Genomic DNA, 21200 nt, shown 5'->3' with positions numbered 1-21200 from the left:
TGTCTATACTACTTACTATCTGTGTTGTAGCAACAGAGTTTTTAGGAGTTGCTTAGCAATGTTTTGATGGATGTGACTTTGACATTATTCCGCATGAAATGCTCTAAGATCTCGGTGTGCGTATAGCCCAATAATTTTGTTAGTTCTACGATGTTGTAACAAATACGCACCAGGATGCGGTATGTTAACAATTATATAAGGTCCTTCATATAGCAGACGCCACTTAGCGTTGCGTCGTTTGAGTGCTACAGATTTATGATGAGTACGAAGTAGTACAAGCATTCCTACCTCGAATTTTTGTTTTCTTTTTATTATGTTTCTGTGATGTTTGTTTCGTATCTGTGCGTGATGTGTGTGTCATACTCGAATGTATATTGGTTCCTGAACTGTACATTTTGACTGATATTTTCGTTACATTCAGACTGTGGTCGATCGGTGAATTGTGTCATTGGTCCAGTGACGGATTGTACTGCGTCACTGATCAGCTGTTTGTTATTAGTAATGTATTGCGCTACGGAGTCGTGCACAATTGTTGGTAAATTTTCACGTAGGCATCTATCAAAATGTTTGTCTTTGTTCACTACCCAATCATGAAATTCTTTATTAATGTTTTGAAAATGAGCTGTAGCATCAGATTGTAAGATGTCAGTCAGGTGTTGTTCAACATTGTCAAATTTATTCTGTACGTCAGTAATTCGTTTTTCAAGGTTGTCGTGTACTGAAGGATATGTTTGAATTTGTTCAGTAAGAACTTCACACGTGACATTAAGATTTTTTACTTGTGTCTGTAAAAGTGCTACGTCAGTTGTAGTCTTTTCTTGTGTCGTATTAAGCTGGGAAAATTTAGTACTGAGTTCAGTCATCTGTTTGGTCAGTGTGGCGTCTATAAGTTCCACACGTTTACATAAAGTGTCATTACTCGTCTTGAGTGCTATGAGGTCAGATTTAATTTCGTCATTTTGTGTCTGTAAGGTTGCCATGTTTTCGGCGTTCTGTTTCATTATCATTTTTAACATGTCGGCAATGTTTACCGTTTGCAACGTCTGTGCCCCCGCCGCGTCATTAGACGTGACGTCATGCATTAACATGGGCTCTGACTGAGACTTTGAAATTTTTGTGGTGGACGGTGTAAGGGGTCTGCAGGCCCTTACTATTAAAACTTGCGCTCACACAGGTCGACAGGGCAAATATCGAGTAGTGTGTGCAGGACGCGCGAGCTAGAGGGGATTCCCCGGAGTGCCGAGTGGACGGCTTGGGTAGATTCCCGCGAGGCGGGAATAACTGGGCGGAGAGAAGTGCGAAGTTAGTAGCGTGGAGTGCCGAGGCCGGGTGTGGTAGGTTCCCGCGAGGCGGGAATAGCTGTGCAAAAAGCCAGCAGAAATTATTGCTATTTACCGGCAAAGGGAGTGGCCAACGCCGTGGTTTAACCCCTTTTTTTTAAGGAAGTTGCTGGTCTGCAGAGACAGGTCGAGGATATAGAATCAGTGCGTAGTGGGAATGTCCGTGTTACTGATAAGTCGCATATATGTACAGTATTTAATAATCACTTTCTGAATATAGCTGGTGAACTAAATAGAAACCTAATTCCAACAGGGAATCATATAGCGCTCTTAGAAAAAAGTGTTCCGAGACGGTTACCTGAAATGCGGTGTGGGGGAGTAGCCATGTATGTGAAAAACGGCATCGCATTTGAGTCAATTGATGTTTCAAAGTACTGCACTGAAAAGGTGTTTGAATGTTGTGCAGGTGTGGTTAAATTTAACGGAGTTAAACTTGTAACTGTTGTTATTTATAGATCCCCAGACTCCGATTTCACAGCATTTTTGCTAAAGCTAGAGGAGGTTCTTGGTTCACTTTATAGGAAATACAAAAAGTTAGTTATATGTGGTGACTTCAATATTAATTGTATAAGTGATTGTGCAAGGAAGAGGATGCTGGTAGACCTCTTTAATTCATATAATCTTATGCAAACCGTATTCTTTCCAACGAGAGTGCAAGGGAACAGTAGAACAACCATAGACAACATTTTTGTTCATTCCTCATTACTAGAAGGGCATTCTGTTAGAAAAAAGGTGAATGGCCTTTCAGATCATGATGCGCAAATTTTAACTTTAAAAGATTTTTATGCTGCAACTCGTGTTAAATATAGTCATCAGCTTTTCAGGAAAGCTGATCCGGTTGCTGTAGAGACCTTTGTAAACCTTATAAAGGAACAAGAGTGGCAAGATGTTTATAGCGCTGAGACAGTAAACGATAAATATAATGCTTTTCTAAAGACCTTTCTCATGCTCTTTGAAAGTTGCTTTCCGTTACAACGTTTAAAACAGGGTACTAGCACAAACAGGCAGCCTGGGTGGCTGACTAGAGGGATAAGAATATCTTGTAGAACAAAGTGGCAATTATATCAAAACGTTAGAAACAGTCAAAATCTAAATGCAGCAGCCCATTACAAACAGTATTGTAAGGTGCTTAAAAATGTTATTAGGAAGGCAAAAAGTATGTGGTATGCAGATAGAATAGCTAAGTCTCAGGATAAAATTAAAACCATATGGTCAGTCGTAAAGGAAGTTGCTGGTCTGCAGAGACAGGTCGAGGATATAGAATCAGTGCGTAGTGGGAATGTCCGTGTTACTGATAAGTCGCATATATGTACAGTATTTAATAATCACTTTCTGAATATAGCTGGTGAACTAAATAGAAACCTAATTCCAACAGGGAATCATATAGCGCTCTTAGAAAAAAGTGTTCCGAGACGGTTACCTGAAATGCTCCTCCATGATACTGACAAGAGGGAGATTGAGTTAATAATTAAATCACTAAAGACCAAGAACTCTCATGGATATGACGGGGTATCTAGCAGAATACTGAAGTATTGTTCTATGTATGTTAGCCCAGTACTTAGCCATATCTGTAACTTTTCCTTTAGGAGTGGTCGGTTTCCTGATCGATTAAAATACTCGGTAGTGAAGCCACTTTATAAAAAGGGAGACATTGATAATGTTGACAATTTTAGACCTATTTCTATGCCATCGGTGTTTGCTAAAGTTATCGAGAAGGTTGTATATACAAGGTTACTGGAGCATTTAAATTCACATAATTTGCTGTCAAATGTTCAGTTTGGTTTTAGAAATGGTTTAACAACTGAAAATGCTATATTCTCTTTTCTCTGTGAGGTTTTCGACGGATTAAATAAAAGGTTGCGAACGCTAGGTGTTTTCTTTGATTTAACGAAGGCTTTTGACTGTGTTGACCACAAAATATTACTGCAGAAGTTGGACCATTATGGAGTAAGGGGAGTAGCTTACAATTGGTTCGCCTCTTACTTTAAGAACAGAAAGCAGAGGGTAATTCTCCGCAATATTGAGAGTGGTAGTGATGTTCAGTCCCAATGGGGCACTGTTAAGTGGGGCGTTCCCCAAGGGTCGGTGCTGGGGCCACTGCTGTTTCTTATTTATATAAATGATATGCCTTCTAGTATTACAGGTGATTCAAAAATATTTCTGTTTGCTGATGACACCAGCTTGATAGTGAAGGATCTTGTGTGTAATATTGAAACAGTAACAAATAATTTAGTTCATGAAATAAGTTCGTGGCTTGTGGAAAATAATTTGATGCTAAATCACAGTAAGACTCAGTTTTTACAGTTTCTAACTCACAATTCAACAAGAACTGACATTTTAATCAGACAGAATGGGCATGTTATAAGCGAGACGGAACAGTTCAAGTTCCTAGGCGTACGGATAGATAGTAAGCTGTTGTGGAAAGCCCATGTTCAAGATCTTGTTCAGAAACTAAATGCTGCTTTATTTACCATTAGAACAGTATCTGAAATAAGTGACACTTCAACACGAAAAGTAGTCTACTTCGCATATTTTCATACGCTTATGTCGTATGGTATTATTTTTTGGGGTAATTCTTCTGATTCAAAAAGGGTATTTTTGGCTCAAAAACGGGCTGTTCGAGCTATATGTGGTGTAAGTTCGAGAACCTCTTGTCGACCCCTATTCAAAAATCTGGGAATTCTGACATTGCCCTCACAGTATATATTTTCTTTAATGTCGTTTGTTGTTAGCAATATTAGCCTATTCCCAAGAGTTAGCAGCTTTCACTCAGTTAATACTAGGCAGAAATCAAATCTGCATGTAGAATGCAGTTCCTTGACTCTTGTGCAGAAAGGAGTGCAGTATTCTGCTGCATCCATTTTCAATAAGCTACCACAAGAACTCAAAAATCTTAGCAGTAGCCCAAACTCTTTTAAGTCTAAACTGAAGAGTTTCCTCATGGCTCACTCCTTCTATTCTGTCGAGGAGCTCCTGGAAGAGCTAAAAAATTAAGCAAATTCCAGTGTTACATTGTTGATTGTTTTCATTTAAACTTATGACTTGTCACCTGAATATGTTTTTTTTCTATATTTCATTTCATCTGTTTCTAATATCGTGTTATAATTTCATGTATTGACTCGTTCCATGACCATGGAGATTTCTCCTTAATTTGGTCCCACGGAACAATAAATAAATAAATAAAAATAAATAAATATTCGGCGGAAAAGTGAGAAAGTTTTATTATAAAGTGATTTCAGTGAGATTGAGTGCCGCTGTTATACTTCCGCGTCTACCGCGCCGGCATTACTTGGATTACAGTGACTGGATATTGCGTGTGACGATTAACAATAACTAAAGAGACCTGTGATGAGATTAGCCGTCATTAACAATGTATTGACGAAGGCAGTGGCTGTCTCCTTATTTTTGTGCTTTGCTAAGAGTATAGGTTTTGTTTATGAAACTGTGTTTGCTGTCCTCATTACCACCGAACCATAATTATTACCATATTTGTGAGGATAGTACGGAATGTAACACCTCCTGAGCAGTCCAATCCGATTGCTAGCCCATTAGGTACACGGTCACATTAATTAATTATCTAATTTTGGGCTGCTCATCAGATCCGCCACCGAGCGGATAACTAAAACCTAGAATAAAAAGGACGTGTTACACCTTGGCTTACCGTGGACAGGACTCGGACTAATGCAATTTTCGAACGCAATGTTACACAGTTGGTGAGCTGTGAAAGGACAACTGCAATTTTCGGACGAATCGCGTTAACACAATTGGCTTATCGTGAAAAGAACAAGTGCAATTTTAGGACGAGAAAACAAAATTTTTAATGTGGAATCGGAACAGTGCATGAACGTTAAAATCGCGATTAGAGACAGTGTATTTTTTGAACAATACGAAGTAATAATATAGCAAGATTGTGACTAAACTGTTTTTCTGGCCGTATTAAACGGTGTTGCAAAGTGCAAATGCGAAAATCCGCGCGAAAAACCGTGAAAAGTGGACGCTAAAGAGAGACACGTGTGAACATTAAAATAGTGAGACGAGCCAAGATTTCGTCACAAAAGTTGTCAGAAAGGTATTTTGTGATAAAATGTTGACCGAAATTGCCCTTTGAACGGTGAAAATCGGACGGTTTCGTGTGGACCCATAAACTGGTATGCTGACGATAACGTATTGTGGCGACGCAAGTAGGGAGTGACGTCACGCAAAGCCACGTAGCAGTCGCGCCAAAGAGCTTCGACCCGCGAGGTGATTCCACACGACCTCCTACCACACAGCGACACAACTTCGAGACAACGAGCGCAGTCCCGGCATCTAGCGGCAGAGCTACAAACTACGTCACCTTCACGCGAGCTCCAACAGCGGACCGACCACGCCCATCTGAAACGTCAAAACATCGCGACTCGCGGTAACGTCGGTTGGTGAGTGAAGACGACGAGTTAAAATAACAGTAAATTGCAGTATGCAGTCTTTGTGATAAATAAACAATTTTAACTGATATTCACGTTAGGGAAAATGCTAAATTGTAGTAATTTCAGGAAAGTTGCGAAACATATTTTGAAGTCTAGCATGCTTATTGGTGCACACTGCATTGTATAAGTGATAATGGTATTGATGAATTTGCATTTATAGATGTTGTGAATGTTATGATTATCTTGTTTAAAGTATATTTTGCATAAATTGTGTATGTGAAAATTGTTCTTGAAATATTAGGTTTTTGAGAGCTGTTATGATTAATACTCATGCATGTTATATCATTTTGGGAATTAACTAAAGAAATTGCAGGTACTGTTAAGTAGGTTCATGATAATTAGGAGTGTGTTGAATTATTGGAGGTTATTTTGTACTACTTGCCTGGGCATTAAATATAAACCAAACATGTCTATTGAAGATAGGCAGATCTGTGAGGCAGTAGTTGAAAGGAAAGGGGTAGGACAGAGAGACAGAGATGATTCAGGAATTAGTGATTGTGGATTGCCATTAGGAAGCCCATCAGCACATTCAACTAGTTATCCTGAGACACCGGGACAAGCGATGAGAGCTAGGCCAGTTTCAGAGGATGCAGATATGCGATCGATGTTAGCAGCCTTGCTACAAGAAATTAGAGAAGAAAGAAGAATATTCAAAGAATCATTAGAGAAGAGTTCACAAGAACTCAGAGAATCATTAGAGAAGGGTTTACAAGAAAGGGAAGAAATAGTACGAAATTTCGGAAAATCACTAAAGGAAGACTTACAAGAATCATTAGAAAGGAATTCACAAGAAACGAGAGAGAGGGAAGAAAGGTTACACAAATCCATAGACTTAATAGAGAAGAATTTTCAAGAATTTAGAGAAAGCTTGGAGTCGGGTAAGGAAGCTATAGTACAAGAAATCAGAACCTCGTACACAAAGACGGAATGTAATCTGAGGAAGGAAATACAGGAGTTACCAAAACGACTGAAGATGAACGTCGACGAGAGAGAAAGTAAGCTACAAAAGAATGTAAACCAGATGCAGGGAGACGTGGAGAAGACGGAAGGAAAGTTGACAGAAAAGATAGAAGAAGATGTTGAAGAAAATAGAACCCAATTGGGAGGAAAGATCACCGAAGTGACGCAGATGCAGAAACAATGCAACAATGTGGTTGAGGGGATAGGAGAGAAACAAAAACAATTGGCAGTAAATCTGAAAAATGCTATAGCCGTACAGCGAGAAGAAGATGACCAGTGGGGTGCAATCAAAGGTGAGGCCTTCACTTGTGGCATCAAGAGGAAGAGAGAGACTACGGATAATGGTCAGTTCGGAAGAGAATTGTTGAAGAAATGCTGGCCCAAGAGTCGTCAATATGCAGCACTTGAGGACCCACTACGATGCAAACCACTTAGTGATTGGAAAGGAGCGTCTGAAGAAATTGCCAAACATTTGTGGAAAGGGAACGAGACTTTGGAACAACCCCTGAATGACAACGTAATGATATCTGCAATAAAAAGAAGAATGAATCAGAAAAGACAAGGAACCGTATCCAGGAGCCCAATTAAAGGTAGAGAGGCCTTAATGAAGATATTGGAGCAATTGGAGTATATTAAATCACAGAAATACAAGCAAGCTAAGGATCGAAACAGAAAAAGGAGTAATGACCCAAGAATCCACATCAATCATTCGTCTGATTTCCGAGGAAGAGGCGGAGGAACCGCAAAACCGAATGACTCTCCAGATGAGGTCCGGTCTAGAGTGAGGGCTATAATGACCCAAAATAAACATGTTAAGACATGGTTAGGACAATTAGTTGTAAAATGGACAATTGAAATAGGAAAGGGTTTGTTTACATTTGTGCTTTGTGTTATATTACAGTTAGAATTGCATATTTCATGTCAAGGACTATCTCAGAATGCATATAAAACTTGTAATAACTATGTTGTAGTAATAATCCATATGTTCTGTATTTAGGTAATGAATGTTTGAGTGTATATGCTGTGTATGTTTTCATTTTTGATATTGGACTATAGACGATTTGCTGGTTGAACTGAAAATTTGTAATTTTGAATAATGCCATTTATGTGATGTACTAACCTTTTTTGTAGAAATTGTTATGGAGGCAGCCCACTACCGGAGTCCAGGATTATTTTGAAAAATTGTAAATTCATTAATGATTTGTATTGCATGTTTTGTTTCAAATGTAACTATGTTTTTTTTTAAATCCCTTGCCGATTCTTTTTCACCTGCGGTTCAAAAGAAGTTTTTGAGGGCGGGGATGTAAGGGGTCTGCAGGCCCTTACTATTAAAACTTGCGCTCACACAGGTCGACAGGGCAAATATCGAGTAGTGTGTGCAGGACGCGCGAGCTAGAGGGGATTCCCCGGAGTGCCGAGTGGACGGCTTGGGTAGATTCCCGCGAGGCGGGAATAACTGGGCGGAGAGAAGTGCGAAGTTAGTAGCGTGGAGTGCCGAGGCCGGGTGTGGTAGGTTCCCGCGAGGCGGGAATAGCTGTGCAAAAAGCCAGCAGAAATTATTGCTATTTACCGGCAAAGGGAGTGGCCAACGCCGTGGTTTAACCCCTTTGTATCAATATTCGGCGGAAAAGTGAGAAAGTTTTATTATAAAGTGATTTCAGTGAGATTGAGTGCCGCTGTTATACTTCCGCGTCTACCGCGCCGGCATTACTTGGATTACAGTGACTGGATATTGCGTGTGACGATTAACAATAACTAAAGAGACCTGTGATGAGATTAGCCGTCATTAACAATGTATTGACGAAGGCAGTGGCTGTCTCCTTATTTTTGTGCTTTGCTAAGAGTATAGGTTTTGTTTATGAAACTGTGTTTGCTGTCCTCATTACCACCGAACCATAATTATTACCATATTTGTGAGGATAGTACGGAATGTAACACCTCCTGAGCAGTCCAATCCGATTGCTAGCCCATTAGGTACACGGTCACATTAATTAATTATCTAATTTTGGGCTGCTCATCAGATCCGCCACCGAGCGGATAACTAAAACCTAGAATAAAAAGGACGTGTTACAACGGCCTATTGTCAAAATTTCCGTAACACTTGCGTCAATGTTTGATAAATCGTCACTACCGGTTGCTGTCGTAAAGTCATTTTCTAACATTTGTCTCTCGTCCGAGTCGGATTGTGTCTGAATAGTACGTCTTTGCTGTTCCATTTTTGCGTATTGATTTCTAGTCATTACCATGCCACACGTGATTTATGTTTCAAGAAAATATTTGACACTGATTTTAAAATGAAATGCAGTTGAGCATGAATCGCTCGTAGCAACAATGGCTGTCCCGTTAATTTAAAAATATAAACTGAATTTGAGATTATTGGTAATGGCTGCTGGCCATGTTACATCATATCGTACAGAAGTCGGCCATATTGTACACTCGTGTATTGGTATTGTTGGATACGTTATTGTTTAGGAAAAAGTGCTAAGAATGAAATTTGTTACTGAAAACTGTTATGCGCGAAAGAAACACTACAGAATTTACTGAAAAGCTAATACACTGAATTATACGTCTGGTCAAGCCTGCTAATGCAAAGATGCTGCGTCTTACCTTATTTTGCTGGAAGCTTCATTGCGTCTTCCGGCAAAACTTTAGAATTGGAAAATATCTTCAGATTTTCATTATCTCTCATACATTCATGTCCAGGTCCAGAAAGTTGATTTTTGACATGAAACAAAAAGAACAATGTAACAAATGACAAAATAACAAGTCCGACACGCAGTCGCCAATATAAAATAAATAAAAATAAAATAAAATATTAATTATTCTATCTGTATGATAGAGATTGGTTGTAATTGGTATTTGCTTATCTGGAACGTGGATGTTTAATTATTCGGTATCAGACGCTTGACAATGGCTATTTGGAAAAGGCAATGTAACTCGTAGTTGACCGTGAAAGAAAACTGAAATTATCGGACTTCGTAATTAAATCGTTTCCAAAGACTGCTGCGGTAGGTACGGACTCATGATCTTATCTCAATATTACAATGATTTGCCAGCCATGCCAATACGTCGTACAGAGGTGATTGTCTACTAACATAAAAAAGTTACACAGTTAGTTAAATCAGATATATTCAATGAAATAGCCTACAGTTCATAATCCTACTTACTTTTATAAATATAAATTCATTACAGAATCGAGTGCCTAGTGTGGTTGCAACTCGCAGTATTCTTCTATAACATGAAAATATGGCGGTGTGCCAGACAATAAAATAAAATACGTGCTTCTCGCACCACTTCTACCTGAGCTCTCCCTTCTCTTAATCAAACATAAGAGTAACGTAATTATTCTTTTGTCTTTATCAGCGACACAGCGCTGCAGTTGTGTGCCATAGGCTTTATTTATTAGTCACTGATTATTTATTTAATTAATATTTCGCGTTTCCGCAGAAACTCACGCTCGGCATGCAAATGTGCCTTTATAAACTGTGCGTTCTGTGTGGGTCTTAGAGCAGTGTCCACTTGCGATCGTTAACGGTAACCTCTTGGTCATCAGAGGACTTCCATTTCATGTGTGATGAAATGTGACACATTCCTCTAAATGAACTAAGGTTTATGCAATGTACTCCATTCCTCTGTTGCATCTTGGGTATAAAATCGATACTTCAGTTTCATAACGAAGTTAGCAATATGTGTTTGTGAGATATTTCAATCCCCATGTATATATCTTGTTGTATAGTATAATTTCTGAACTGTGATCGGATGTGAACAGTGGACGGTATACATCGCTGGAAAGCCATATTGTACCCACATCAAACAGAGACAATGTTTTGACGAAGTAGTTTTTTCGTTTAACGGTTCGATAACATAGTTTATCATAGACAAACCGGGATGAAGGATGTATGTCCTGCGCTTGCAATATATTTCTTACATTGGAATATTAACAGCGCTGCATTCCACACGACTGATAGGTCAGAGAATCATGTGATCTAACGTTATAGCCTTTTTCAAGTGCACAAACATGTAGCCTTAGGAGTGCGTGTGTTTATGTTCTCTCTTACCAATACCCTCCTGGTACGGATCACAGACACTAGAACAACACTTTAAAATTGACAGTGTAGTAAATTTACGTAAAATGCTTCGAACTCTATCTATATGGAGCTCCATCATTCATAAAAAATCAGCCGTTTTTTGTTCTTCTTAACTATCTGCTATTACATCACAACGCTGTCACATCTGTTACTGTTCATCGAAAAGGAAAGCTAACCCCCTAGACATGGGCTCATCTGCAGAAATCTTGTGCACTTGGATTGGCGAGGACTCGGCAAGCTCCATTCATTCACGTGACGTGGAATGTAGCGGTCTATATCTGGTAGGCTGCAGATTAAATTGACTGACATTGCTTGTCTCAGTTGGAGAGAGAGTTTTGGTGGAGGGGTAACACCTTCTGGGGATTTCTAGCACCAAAACAGTGATTGTGTACATGACTCCAATACGAGGAATCAGTCGAAATGGATCGCAGACCCATCAGCTATTCCGTCATTGTGACAGATGAGTTTAATTGTAGAGTTCGTCAATCACCTTCAGACTGCAGTTTGGAAATTCTCCATAACACCGCCAAACTCTTACAGTTTCCCTAAGTTGTAACGGTCTTTTATTTAAAATCATCCAGTGTGTGTGGTGTGTTATGGTAGCGGCAGTAATAACATGATACTGCCAGTTTCCTTAAGTTGTAACGGTCTTATATTTAAAATCATGTAATGTGTTTGGTGTGTTATAGTAGAAGCTGTAACAACATGATAAACACCGTGCGACGTCTAGTTTTCTCTGAGAAGCAATGGATCAGAACATGTTAATGTTAGTTTAGAACCTGATGCAGACCTCAAAGTCATGGTGGAAAAAACTAAATGTAAAGCAGTGTACAAAGCATGTTATGGGAGAAAAAAGCCAATGTTTCAAACCAAGGCACAGGGTCACAGTGAGTATCTCTAGCAGCAGATACAGTCATTCTCCTACAGTAAATGTGATGAAACTTTAAACTGGTCTGTGCAGTGGATCAATAACTGTATATTTAATAGGATGGTTACATGTGCTCGATGCAGGCCAGCCAATGGTATTTGTTTGCGATATATGGGAGGAGAGAAATGTAATAAAATTTATATCGAGTTCTTTATTGGATGAAGTTAGTGGAACTTTTATAGTTCTTAATTTTTCTCTGTTGGGTGGTTCAAAATAATGAAGATAGCATGTTGGGCTGTAAGACGTGAACGAGCCCTGAGAGACGCAGATCTGCTTTAGACTGTAGTAACTGTATGTAGACTGGAGACTCACCACAACGCAGTAGCAGAATCCTCACCCTTCTCCCAGTTCTCGTACTGTCATTTAAACTATCTAGTGCTGCAGGAGCAGTCTTCGTTTGGCGCTGACCTTACACATCGTAGACTGTTGTCAGAGCTACGATAACATGTTCCCATTTCTACTGAACGGTCAAAACACGGACCTACCGCTCTAACTCAGGTCAGTCTCTTTCTACATGGGTTTCAGAAAGTGGTGGATATGTCCCTGTCTGACATCTGCTCAGTTCTGACTGAAATTGGAACAATCACATGCACAAAGCTGCAGAAATGGGAGAGATGCAAGGTTAGTAGGGACTACCTAAAACCACGTTGTAAAAAGGGGACTAGTTTCGAAATATGAGAGTACCGGAAAGTAATCATTAAAGGACTTATCCAAAGAATCAAATGCAGGCAGGTGGTTGAATGGAAATACTTTATTCAAAACCGTAGACATCATTTCTAGCGGATAGCGTAACACTAGAGATCTGAGAGGCCTGTGTACATTTCTTACGAACTCAATCAGCACACCATCTACTGTTTGTGATCCTTCTCAATCATCCATCGCCTATCAGCCAGTGGATATACTGCGGAAATTCTGACATGGTATTAGGACATAATACGTTACAAATACTGGGGAAATAACTAGCAGCGGAATGAGAGTGTTCCAAATAGTGGTTTCATACCACATAACCTAGCCAAATCACTTTCAAAATTCGGCGATTTTATCACGAGGTTTCATCGAGGTCTATGTGTAACCACACTGCTGGTCTGATAATATACAGTCCTACAATCACCGCTTGTGATAGTAAAATGGTCGTGTTGTTTAGCATCTGGTGGTTTGTAAGACGTTTATGTCTCTCTTTCTATGACACAGTAGTACCACTCGCAAGAAAAACATATGACACATTTCCATGCATCGTTGATTTTCGGTCAGTATTATTTCGTATCACCATCAATCAGTTATTGTCAAAGTATTATACTTAGTGAAACTTCCTGGCAGATTAAAACTGTGTGCCCGACCGAGACTCGAACTCCGGACCTTTGCCTTTCGCGGGCAAGTGCTCTACCAACTGAGCTACCGAAGCACGACTCACAGCCGGTACTCACAGCTTTACTTATGCCAGTACCTCGTCTCCTACCTTCCAAACTTTACTGAAGCTCTGCGAACCTTGCAGACGAGGTACTGGCAGAAGTAAAGCTGTGAGTACCGACCGTGAGTCGTGCTTCGGTAGCTCAGTTGGTAGAGCACTTGCCCGCGAAAGGCAAAGGTCCGGAGTTCGAGTCTCGGTCGGGCACACAGTTTTAATCTGCCAGGAAGTTTCATATCAGCGCACACTCCGCTGCAGAGTGTAAATCTCATTCTATTATACTTAGTAGTGGGGGATGTGTGATTGGTTCTTGAGTGTAAGCCTTATGACGTATGTGTGTGTGTTGCAACATGTTCAAAGGAAATGACTATGTCCAGTCGTAAGGAAGGTATGGATTTGACGTGAAATACTGTGATAGCACAGGGAAGAGCATGTCAAATCATAAGAATAGTACAGATATTTCTATTTCCAGAGCCACACCCATAGGCATGGTGTATTTCCGATGCGTCGAATATCTTTCAACTGAGACCATGATTGTAATGCTTAATTGTAAGTACAGTGACAAAATATATGTGTGGCCGGTTTTCCTAGAATGATACTCTGACTGGGGTTGCGCGCCACATTGCGATGGTCGCCTATGGAGGGAATGATTCACGTTTCTGGCCAACGGTAGGAGCTGTCCATAAGGAGAGGCCTATTGTGGTGTAGGAATGTAGCTGACTTAACCGTATCATCCTCTAGACGGCCGACTTGCGAACTAATACTTGGTATGTGTTGGACAGCTTTCTTGATCGAGTGGAAATTAGAGAAGGTCCAATATGGACCTGTGTTTGCGCTGGACCATTTTTCCCTCCCTTGTAAATTGTCCAGTTTACTGCTTCTGCCAATTTTTTGCCTTTATTTAGTTGAGGGAACACCGATTGTGGTGTGCACGTTTAGCAGGTAAAAGACAGGTGGAAGACACGTTTTCTGGTTCTGTGGACATCAGAAACACATTAGTTGACTTTGTAAATTGTAGGGACGATTTGGAATCTGCTAAATCACTGACATCGGTATTCGCGAGTGGAAATATCAGTTTCCTATATTTCTTTCGATTTTTCATGTAAAGGTCCTCGCAGACGGAATGAGATTCTAGTTACTCAGTGGTTTACAGCATGCTCCTCTAAATTATGTTGCACGAGCGATACTGCTACACACGCAATATTGCAATGTTATTGACATCGGGAAGTATCTCGTAAATGGTATAATATTCTGCTAAACCGTGTGGCAAAATACATGTGTTCTTGTAATCCCAAGAGTATGGAGATTGGTGTGGTAACCAGTCCATCTTTGAACAATAGTTGGGAGAGTGGCTTCGGTCTGTCGAGGGCGCTCTGGTCACATATCGGAAGCGGGTGACTGGTGACCATAGGCTGCGGGAAGATATCTAGTGCAGCGACGAGTATATACGATGCTGCCTCTCTTCACGATATATGTACGAGTGTCTGGCGGTCGATAGCTATATGAATGATGCAAAAGTGGCGATTTTGTAGGGTGCAGGATACTAATTGTATGTTTTCTACATCAACACTGTACAGGGTGATATATTGCCAGGCTGGAGATCGGTTTCACACTGTAATGTTCAAGCTTTTATCCTCAGTGGCACAGCAGTGTAATTCAATAAGAGTCTTCCTGTATTTGACGATCTGTATGCCACTTTTGCAGGGTTTAACTGTCAGTGCAATATGGCGATCTGTACAAACTATTTTCGCTGTTGAATGTCTCGTCTGCAGGCAACAATGGTTGATGGTGCTCCCACACTGGTAGCAGCAGCAGTTTGGTGGGTAACTTCAGTGATGAATGGGCTGTCCAACTAGGATTGCTAGGGACAAAGCTGTCGATGTTATTCTGGAAAAGATTTCTATAGCGCGTCCAGAAGGGGGACATGCCACTATTTTACATAGACATGTGGCATGAGGATAACTTTGAGAAAGTTTTAGCTGCTACTCAAACATCTCTCTCGGCGCTGGACCCACACCGCAGCTGTGTATCATGGTGGAAGTAACTGTGCCTAGGTGAACAAATATTGCGACAGGAATACCACCTCATGCCATCGGGACCCAAACAGATACCTGTGCATGCGTTGGCAGCTGACGGCCACGTCTTCATTTTGCAGGGGCCGCCGGTGCATCCCGACTCCTGGGAACGTGTGTGGCAGCATCCTGTGCCGTCCAGTGGACATGGGACGGTGGGAAGTACGTGCACACATTGGAGTTCTGTGACGTCAGTATAACTCTCGAAGAACTCTAACTGTAGACGTGACTTTCACCTGCTGTCTGCCATCGGCAGCAGCGGTGCCTCGCGGCGGCATTTACGCCTGCGTGCTTTGGAGCATCTGATATGTCTTGGTTGACGATAGTCCGAAAGCGTTTTTTACATATAGTGAGTGTTTGTGCACTGGGTGTTTGTGCACTGCATTGTTTTTGGCTGTTTAAGCTTTGTGAGCATGTTTGAATAGCGTTACACATGCATTATTTTTTGACAATTCACGAGTTGCTTGCATGTCTGTATGCTGTGTACTGCATTATTTCGGTATTTACAGGTTGTTTGCCTGCCTGCAAATCAGTGTACTGCATTATTTCGGTGATTTATGAGTAGTTTGCTGGTCTGTAGGCCGTGTGCAGCGCTATTTAGGTAATTTACGAGTTCTTTGCGTGTCTTTACATCAGAGTACTGCTTTATTTATGTTTAGTTTGCAGGTCTGTAAACTGTGCATTGTGACCTGAAGCACGTCAGAGCGAGTGTTTTGTATCAGTGTAATAAATATACTATGTCACATTCCATCCCTAAATAAATTGTTCCAAAAATAAATAAAGTACACTCCTCCCTTATTTCAGCAGCCCAGAACAACCTGAGTCCTTTTCCGGCCATTTTCCTCCTCATGACCGCCATCTTGGATTACGCAAAGGGAGGGACCTTGGCAGCCTCTGGTGGTGATACTGTGTACTAGGGCAGTTGAAGTCCAGACCACATGGTAAACACACTGGATAGCAGTACTGCCTCAAATTGTTTAAATAAAGACTGCCTGCAAAATAAAGACATATGTCCATCCTATTCAGCACAGGTTGTGTCCTTTTCCCACCAATTCCTAGGAATAAGTAGTAGACAGATGACTTACGTTAGTGGAGATAGCCCAAGTGACCTATTTTCTCGCTATTTTCTTAGGTTGGTGGAGGCAGTGGTGGTGTGTTGCTGGAATGTGAACTTTCTGCCATATTTTTTCCAGTCAGAATTTGAACTTCCCACCATAATGTCATTGCAACGTTGCCATATCTATCGCCACCATCTTGGATCAACCATCTTGCATAAATTTGGCAACAATGAGAGTAGGGCAGAACGAACTTTGTACTACTACTAACGAAGTAGTCCTTTCCGCTACTGGAGCAATTGTAATACATACCAGATAAACAAGACTATTTTTCTACAAATATCTATTTTAATGTGCCTAATTTATGTAAATAACACTACGGAATTCACGAGGTACTGAAACCTAATGCATATTACTACAAATAAACAGCATTATTTAAGAAAACAGAGAAATCATCTCACCTGTCCGTCACAATTACGCTCGAGTTTCTCACGTACAAGACCGACAAGACGAAGTACAGCTCCCTTTGATAAGCAAAATCTGGATTTAAATTCGGTATCGACGTCGTCACCATTTATTTTCCTTCCACATTCTCTTGAACAGTTCAGCCAAAATCTCGTCATTACTGGCTGTATCTGTCACTACCCTGCCATCTTGAAAAGTTATTCCCTGGTTACGATCGCTAACCAACCAGAAATTGCCGGTTAAGTTACTCGAGTTTATTCTCCAGTTAGGCGTTATACGGGTTCGTACAACGCGTTTCTCGACCTATTCCGAGAACAGAGCTTAATACGTTGCTAAACAGAGAGTCTACAAACGGCCCTATCATCCCAGAAATATCTTGCCACTCAAAGAAATAAAACCAGAATCATACTGAAGGACTGTTCCCTATTCACAAATACTATTAACGGATTTCAATAATACTCCTTCCTTGTCTTCTTAATAAAATTTGTTAACTAATGAAAAAAAACTATATACACTCTGTGTATCTTGTCTCCTCAGAAATACAATTCCATGTCGAGACTCGGTGTGTGGAACGCCATCTTCATATCTAAATCTCTTCCAGTTGTAGCCTGCTGCAGTCCAGTGGTTGACTCTTGACAATTGAGGCACCATGTATGCATGGGGATCCCTTAGGAATTCACTGACCCCCCTGTACTTTGAAACTGTACTCACCTCTGCGTTTTCATTACCAGTCAACTTGATCGCACCCCCACAGTCATCTGATATTTACGTAGCTGTTGCACCAAATGAAGCTAAGCAGTCACATTGTAAAAAAATCGTATACAAACAACACTGAAATCCAACAGTGTACCTGGACATCAAGTTCTCAACAGATCGCCAGGTAAGCCAGAAGAATTATATCTTGTTCCCACTGTTACGTAGTCACCAAAGATACTACTTTCATTTCCTTCAACTGATTCAAAATTGAAACAGGCACAACCACATCTATTTCGTTAACTACAGTAGTAGGGCAACCTTCACTTTGGTGCATTTTGTTAAAGTGAGTTGACTATATCAGGGGCAAGTATACATTCAGGGGCAAACCTATTGTTCTCCTTTGATTGAGAAAGCCTTAGCCTATTGTTCTGCTACAAGGATTAGGACACTCTGGGGATAATCCATTCTTTTGATTGACGCCCTTTGGGTAATCCTTCCTTTTGATTGACACGTCCACCCCTTCCCATTCCCTTCCCCCCCCCCCCCTCAACCTCCTGCTCCGCCATTCCTTAGGGAAATCCTCTCGCCAATGAAAGCACACTTTTGATACAATTTTGATTGACTAATTAATTAAATCGATTACTTAATTAAATCCACTGTCTGGAAAACACTCCAGCCCACCCCCTCCCCTCCCCCTCCTGGGAACTGGCGGGAAAAATACTCAGTAGGTCGGTCACTTGGAGGAAAAATGATTGGAGTGACAATGTGTGAAATGTTTATTTAAACAATTTATGGGCTCCAAGGCGGTGTATGGAATATATTATCTATTTAGTTAAGGAATTTATCAGAAAATCGAACGCAGAATGGAACATTTAAACAACAACTGGTGTCTAAACAGAGATGGGAAAATAAGAAAAATTACATATATAAAAGTTCATGACATATTTAGAAACCCACTGTCACTTTCTGCAGACAGACAAATCACTAGAATCTCAGTAGCAAACTGTTTTTTACAGATCAAGAAACATACAGCAGTCATATTGCCCTGACAGTTAAGTCCATCAAAAGTGGTCCACAGATCGTGAATGGTATGAAGTGCGGTATAGCAGCCACTGTTTGGGGTCTGCCGTACGCGTCTGTGTATTGTCAGTACACCACAACCAACATCAAAATTTTCCAATGTCCTGATTACAGAACACGTTACCAAGTATCACTGACCACACACCACATATCGGCCTCCTTTGATCTTGGGGCCCCTAAAGAAAGCATCAAGCGGCGGTGTTCTGTTGAACAGAAAATTCGACTAGCTTTCTGTCTCTGTCTTTCTCAAATGACCACTCCCTCATTGTCTGTGTGAATCAACATCCTGAAACATGCAGACAGAAGTTTAAATCTCTCCTCAGAATACAGTATTCCTATTTGCTAATTCAAATAGAGTGAAATAAGCCATTTGCACGACCCTTTCAAATGTAGCGGAGAGAACCAATTTAGGAATTCTATAGTGCTTGAAAAACCCAGTTACGACATGAAATTTTAGACTGATCTCGATCTCCGACATATACTACTATAGTTTGGATCGTGGTTTAAGTGTGTCGTGTCTAGTGCTTCTCAATACATCACAGTGGACTCTGTCATGCAGTGGTATTTGCTGTTGTCTCTATTGTATCATGCACTACTACTTTCCTCCCTCCTTCCGAATGTAGGGGAGAGAACCTATTTAGGAATTCTACAGTACTTTTAAAAATCTAAAACACTATGTCAAATTCCGATTGATTTATTTATTGTTTCCAATAGTCATATAGCATGTACACATGTGTTCAGGTATGGGTCTCTCTCATGGCTGATGCTGAAGGATGCTACACTGTAGACAGAGAACGATGTGCGCCTCGCTTTCGCTAGTTTTTATGATCGGTAGGATTGTTTTTTTCATCAGATATGTTTAAAGGACCGTTGTGGTGGAGGAGCGTGTTTGTACTCTCAAATGTTGAAACATCCCCTTTGAACAATTTTACAGGACTGTGCTTATACTGACGCACAATATTTTTGTTAGCGCAACGCAATCTGACTTTCAAAAAAATCCCTACAAAAGAATGGCCCTGACTAACATTAAACTATACCTTTCACAAATCACTTACCTCAGAAAAATCTTCGCTACTCAAGCTACTGCAATACAGCGAGCGCCACTACTGCCAGCTAAATAAAAGATTCAAACTATGGAAGGCACTAACTACTGATAGGGATAGTTAGCAAATGAAAGATATTAATAGAGAACAAACAATGTATTTACCTTGATATCATCATATATATATATAGCAGTTCATGACAAATTACAAAACTCCGCCATCTCTCTCCCCACATCCACCACTGCTGGCGGCTCACCTCCAACTGCCCAACGCTACGCGCTGTTCACAGCCAGCTGCCTAACACTACAATGGCGAGTATTACAACAATGAAAAGCAGCCACAGACTGCACACGGCACAGCCAGTGATTTTCATACAGAGGTGGCGTTACCAATAAAAAAAAACCTAAACAGCCTACTTACATAGCCCCCATGCTCCCCACAAAAAATTTTACAAATTGGTTTGGGCAGTGCCCAATACAGATTTGAAAAAATTTTTCATAATTACAATAACAAAAAAATCAAATGCACACACTTATTGATGCAATGTTGGTCAAAAGCTAAACTTTCTCACAGTCCATAAAGAGAGTCCTAATCGTTCATCACAGTAAAATATCAGTGTTTTTCTCAAAGACTGAGCAGTAAAAGACAATGCACACAGACGTAGTGGATTTCCATGCAGTCTTGAAGTAGTAGTGTTGTCCTTCCAACGGAAAGACAGTGCTGACTCGACATGCAGACAGGTAATGGGCCACAACAGAGTAAACCCACAGCAGAGTCAGTCGACGTTTTGAAGAACATTGGTAGGTAGGTCATCACAGAGTAGACCCACTGTAGTCCTGGTAGAGACGATGGTACTGGCGGGTCATCAAAGATGCAGACCCACTGTAGTCCTTGTAGAGATGGCCAGCAGCCATCTGTTGTGACTGCAGGTGCACAATCACCATTGAAGAGTCTTGCGGACAATATAGCAAGTCCATAAACCACCACTTGTGCACTCACAAAGTTTTTTTTTTTAATTGTCCTTAGAACCAGCAATGCTGTTATCCAGTCCCTTGCTGAATTATTAACACATGTGCAAACACTAACAGTCCCTACTTCTCACATATTGTCCATATACTATGACCAACAGAAACGTGTGCAGTGAAATGTAACTTACAAGTTAATAATATGATGAACTGGTGTCAATTACAATTTTATAACATGAAAGTACAATTACAAAGGTACAAAATACATCATTAAAGAACATAACAATACAGATAACATTTGTAGTACAGGCTTTACAAAAGAATCAAAATAACATATACAACAGTGTTACAGGAATTATGACATAAGTAGATACATAAAAGTTCAGAATAACTTTCAAAACATCAACTTCACACATGAGCATTAAAATAAAACAAAATAAATAATGTCTAAGCATTTTTACAAGGTAAATAACATATTATTAATGCCAATTATATTTGAGGATAACAGTATTCCTCATCATAGTGAATGTAGCTTAGTATTAGAAGAGAAAAAAATTCTATGAAACTACTCAGAGACAGGGAGAAAACAAATACACAAGGGTACACAAACACATAGGGGGATAACACAATGGAAAGG

At 40.4% G+C, this 21200-nt stretch overlaps 1 protein-coding gene across 1 annotated transcript in view; it reads left to right on the top strand.

The window, feature by feature from the left end:
- Nucleotides 1-6410: 6410 nt before the first annotated feature.
- The window catches only part of LOC126249105 (mRNA export factor GLE1-like), a 78387-nt gene continuing 63597 nt past the window's right edge, over nucleotides 6411-21200 (top strand). The window contains exon 1 of the mRNA XM_049950755.1: nucleotides 6411-7059. Coding sequence (XP_049806712.1) covers nucleotides 6411-7059 — 649 coding nt within the window. The remainder of the gene's footprint in view (nucleotides 7060-21200) is intronic.

The sequence above is a fragment of the Schistocerca nitens genome, chromosome 3 (assembly GCF_023898315.1).
Source record: "Schistocerca nitens isolate TAMUIC-IGC-003100 chromosome 3, iqSchNite1.1, whole genome shotgun sequence".
Classification (NCBI taxonomy): domain Eukaryota; kingdom Metazoa; phylum Arthropoda; class Insecta; order Orthoptera; family Acrididae; genus Schistocerca; species Schistocerca nitens.
The sequence above is the reverse complement of the archived record's forward strand: the minus strand, read 5'-3'. Positions and strand labels throughout refer to the sequence as shown.